The sequence below is a fragment of the Bactrocera oleae genome, chromosome 6 (genome assembly GCF_042242935.1).
Source record: "Bactrocera oleae isolate idBacOlea1 chromosome 6, idBacOlea1, whole genome shotgun sequence".
Taxonomy (NCBI): Eukaryota; Metazoa; Arthropoda; class Insecta; order Diptera; family Tephritidae; genus Bactrocera; species Bactrocera oleae.
Genome location: NC_091540.1, coordinates 39,978,798 through 39,984,096, shown reverse-complemented (window position 1 = coordinate 39,984,096; position 5,299 = coordinate 39,978,798). Strand labels below are relative to the sequence as shown.

Genomic DNA, 5,299 nt, shown 5'->3' with positions numbered 1-5,299 from the left:
ATGCCGAAAAGATGTGAAATTGGTTCACAAATTACCCAACCTATCATATACAAGTACTACATATATCTATTTTCTTTGTTCTAACAAACTGTATGCAAATGAAGATATTTCCCTGGCTTTGATCCTGACAGACAGCAAGAGTATAAAAGCAGCAATTAAGGCAAAAATGTCACATTGCATTACCTCAGAGAATATCCATAGAAGTAGGGAGGTCGTAGGTGTGGCGGTTGCCGGAAAGCGGCTGCAAATATGATATACTGGGTTTCAGGCTAGAAGGGCATTCCGGGAAGTACTTCGCCAAAATCGTCGACGTTCTTATTACGTAAACTTTAGCTTGTATTTAACTGAACCTCCATCTGGCATTACAAAGGTCTATGTATGGCGTGACATCCAGCCGGTATAACCTAACCTAACCTAATCCACTTAGTGTAATGATCGCTGCAAACGCTAACTTTAAAGGTTTGATAGATACTGCTTCTATCTTACTATGAAAATGATAATCAGAATTCGATTTCACGTGGCCTAAACACTACTGTATGTAAATATGCTGTCGGGTTCCTAACGCTGTGTCGATGATGATGACTTTAGTCGTTACGATTGCATAACTTTTGAATGGTAGTATCATCAAGCTTACTACTACTTAGTAACGGGACAACAACAGTCCACAATTTCTGACCCAATGTTTCTACGTATGTCTCTCGACCAAATGGGACTGGATGATTGATTTATCGAAATCAAAAATAATTATTCAGTTCTTATTTTATAAGCAATTTTACGACACATTCTGAATTTTGCTAATTTATACAAAAGGTAGATTATTCACCTGGAGTTTATCCATTTAAATCGCGCCTTCCACAGAATCTATTAAGGGGTTTACCGAATTTATTAATTCGTCCTTCGAAATTCGCATAAGTTTTTAAGCATAATAAAATTAACGATTTGGAAAAAACTTGTAATAAAAACCGTCAACTATTTATGCATTCACCAACATATCATTTGCCAATCAATTAACATCAACTTAATTTTATACAGGTGGTCCATACACCTTTATTATGTTAGCACCATATGGTAATCATCGAAAAAGTTAATAATACTTTCCTCTGTAATCCACTCGTGAGAACGCTACGAAACTCTTCTGAGGAAACCGAATGTAATTTCAGCCGAACCTTAGAGTATAGAAAATTCGATTTACTGTTGGCTTGTTGGTGTTCATTCGAGAATAACTAATTTGAAGGCTATAATATATTAACTTCTTAATTGAAACTTGATTACTTTATATCCAAAAATTCTGAGGTTATTTCTAACAAGTAAGGAAGAGCTAAATTCGGGTGTAACCGAACATTTCCGGGGAAATACCTTCAGGTATGGCAAAACCTTATTTCAAAAAATGTTGCGAAAAATTTCAACACTCATTATTCGACGAAATCGTTAACGAATTACAATCAAATTTGGTATTTTATTAATTTAAACTCAATTAATTTTATAACAATATTCAGCTAACCCGTCAGCGAAACTTATATTAAAATCATCCTAAAATGAAATACATCTGCTAACATAAATTTAATATATTGACTTGATGTGGAAAACATTAACCAGTGGATTGGAATTGATTATATTGGAGATATGGGAATTTATATAGATAGGGAATATCACAAATTTTCGGCATTGAACTAAACTATATCCAACGTTCAGAAATAGGTCGATATATACGGTATAAGGCCAAACGGAAGTTTAAATATCTTATATTAGGTATATGGGATATATGTAGGTGTAATATTATTCCGATTTTATCTATTTTAATTTATATATTACTAACAAAAAGTGATGACCTCTTAGTTTCATTAAAGTACTTTACACACTATCAACAATATATGTGCATATATGGAATAAAGTCAACCGGATGTTTAAAAATCCTGATATTACTTATATTATATTTGGCTGCGGCAAGTTTTCGCCCGATTTTATCCATTTTAGGTACAGAGATGTACCGTTAGGAGAAAACCACGCTCACTTAATTTAATTAAGTAAACTCACCGTGTATGTGGGATGTAAGGTCAGCCGGCAGTTGGATGATTTTTCCATTAGGTATATGGGCTAAGGGAAATATTGGCCCGATTCAACCCATTTTTGACATACTATTATCAGGAAAGGATTCTCTCCTAAATTCAAGTATGTGGCATATCTCACACATTGACCAATATTTTCGATAAAATTCAATTGCTTAAATAGTTAATGTCCGATTTTAACAATTTTTAGACCTGAGATGGCATACCTTAAAAGCACTAATTGTACAAAGTTTTATCCGGATATAATAATTGGTGCTTGATATGTATACTGGAAAGAGAAAAAGCTTGTGGAGTTTTAAATGATGAGGTTATATGAGAAGTAAGCGTGGTTTTTGTGCAATTTTGCTAATTTTCGCAATTTAGCATGAGATTATCAAATTAATCCTAAGTATCAATTTTGGTTGAAATTGGTGGCATAGTTCCAGAGATATGTGATTTCACCAAAAAGGGACTTGGCACGCCCAGCGTCAAATTTTGAAAGTTACTCCCATAAATCCCTATTGTGACATCCTGAATATAATATCAGTGACCCATTTAGTTAATGATTTATCGTACTTTTAGTAGTGTTTAACAAAACCGTTATATGGTTTCCACTCACATATTTTCACACTGTCGAAAGAGGTGGAAAATTTTTTTTTTTACAAATTTTCAAACCACACAGCTTCCCTCATTATTGCGATTTGTTATACCGTTTTGCTATGAGTAAGCTTTTTTTACTACTCAAGTTCTCTTCTTAAAGATATTACATTTTTTGACAGTATGACGTATTTTACTGTAACAAGCTGAAATCAACACTTTTCCAAATTAATAAATCATTAAATATGTGACCCTGTTTTGTACCAGTCATAGGAGATTTAAGAAAAAGTCCCTATTTCATAATCATTTGTAGCTAAATCGACTAAAGTCATAACCTTACAGTGAGTACACAAACTTGGTTGCATCTTTCGAGGGCGATAAAGTTTGAATGCTATGGTAAATATAAAGTTAGAGTTGTATAATTGATTTAGGTATAATTATTGTAGGGCTCCGATGCTTCATTATATTCACCTACATATCAAGAAAAACTTTGTCAAAAAAGTAGTTTGGTGGTACTTTTGAAAAACAAACAACAATTTATCGGTCCTTTCATTGAATTAAAAACATATAGCAACGCACAAACAAAAGCGTTGAAATCCAACAATATTGACTACTCGATCGAAAATCGATCGCATGCGTCATATTTTCACAAAAGTTTTACTTATACTTGTACTTTTAATGCTACCAATCATTTAGCAATTCTCGCTTGAGGACCGGTTAATTGCCTAGCCACACAAACCTCTTTCTTGAGCGCCAATGATCTCTTCTTGGTGTAGCTGGTTCATAAAATGGCAAGCAACCTGTCGCATTGGACAAAGAGCCCGTGTTTTTCATGTCACAATAGCAACAACATTGAAGGAGTTAGCAGTTACTCCCGGTCGCCACTGTTAGGCGCTATCAAATACCGTAGGCTGTGCGCCGCCGACTGGGGCAGAATGACAGAGAGCCGAAATGACGAAGACGACAGGCCGTTGCCTCACAAATGACTGAACCCCGGCCGCTGTGTCACACTATTTTCACAACACTACTAACGGTAAGGAATATATACATATTCGTGTGTATGTGTGTGTGTTGCCTGGCATGTCAGGCCTTTCGGCTAAGTCAGGCGGCTGTGGTCCACTTTGACTTGCAAAAAAAAGTAAAAGTGCTTGTCGTCCGTCCACATCCAGCGTCAGCTTCAATAGCAGTTTAGGCTTTAATTTCGGCTCAGATATGCGTTCGCTGTATGCCGCTCAATTGCTGCAACACTACAGCTGCCACTCCGTTTCCCGCCCAATTTAAATGTGTTTAGCGACTAGACGGCATAGTTGTGTTTCGGTGTATTTCCATTGAAAAATTAGATTTGTTTGAACAGTATAAAAGCGTTTGCTCGATGCTACCACCGAATCAAACTGTCTTTCGCGTTCTTAAGCTACGATCCGTTGTGCGCACGTTGCCATCGAATTTGCTCACAGAGAAATCGCATATAAACTATTTTAAATCAGCTAACATGTTCAAATACGTGAGTACTCGCCGCGAGTTGACATCATCGGAAAATTGTGTGTATTTGAAAATGTGTGAAATCTACATAAATCCATGTGTGTTTGCTCTTTTCGACATCCTTTACAGGTTGTCATTGTCGCTTTGGCTTTGATCGGTAGCGCCGCAGCTGCACCAGGATACTTGAGTGGCGCGCATGGTGGTGCTCTTTTGGGTGGCTCTCTTCTGGGTGGCCTCCACTCTGGACCGGCAATTTCATTGGCGCCAGCCGCTCCAGCCATTTCATATGGCCATGCTGCACTTGCTGCTCCATCAATTTCCTATGCCGCTCCGGCCATTACCAAGATCGCTGCTGCTCCGGCCATTTCATATGCTGCTCCGGCCATTTCATATGCCGCTCCGGCCATTTCGCATGCTCCAGCCATCTCGTACGCCGCTCCAGCAATAACAAAAATAGCGGCTGCACCCCTAATCTCACACGCCTCGATCGCTGCTCCATCCTTGAGCTATGGCTTAGGACATGGTATTGGCTTGGGTAGTGGTATTGGCTTGGGTCATGGTATTGGCTTGGGTAATGGTATTGGTTTGGGTCATGGTATTGGTTTGGGTCAAGGCTGGTAAATCTGCGCTGCTAACGAATGGAAGAGAGGCGAGGGGAAATGGATTTCCTGTGTTACTGCAAAGAGTCGTTTTGTAAATGTAAATATGTTATGTAGATCGTTGTATTTTCTTCTTTTCTTATTTTTATGCTGAGAGACTCATTGAAGTCGTTTGTATAAAAGTTTCTGCCGCTGAAAATAAACAAAAAAATATTAAAATGCCTAGTGTAAACATTGACGATTTTAATTTTGCTAATAATTTTGAGAAAGTGACGTTTCAATATTGATTAGGTCATCACATGACACTGATAGAGTGCCCGAAAGTTCGTAAAAATTTGGCTGCAACTCTTTTTACTCAGTTATTTCGAAACCAACAACCGTGGTTAGTTTGCATTATAACTGAAACTTAAACAAACCATAATGTTAGTGAAAAAATGTTCTAACAATAAAGATATGGAGAACACGTTTGGAGTTTTCTATAATACAAACTGAACATTTGTTAAAGTAATAAAATTAATAGGCTCAAAAGTTTATCAGATTGAGAATCTGTCATATTGATGAATACCATACCTATCTATT

At 37.0% G+C, this 5,299-nt stretch overlaps 1 protein-coding gene across 1 annotated transcript; it reads left to right on the top strand.

Moving 5' to 3' along the window:
* The first annotated feature begins 4,031 nt into the window (after window positions 1-4,031).
* On the top strand, window positions 4,032-4,952 carry LOC106616970 (cuticle protein 16.5). Its single transcript, XM_014233907.3, has 2 exons — window positions 4,032-4,143; window positions 4,251-4,952. The coding sequence occupies exons 1-2, from the start codon at window positions 4,132-4,134 to the stop codon at window positions 4,740-4,742; spliced, it is 504 nt and encodes a 167-aa protein (XP_014089382.3). The 5' UTR covers window positions 4,032-4,131; the 3' UTR covers window positions 4,743-4,952.
* Window positions 4,953-5,299: the final 347 nt, after the last annotated feature.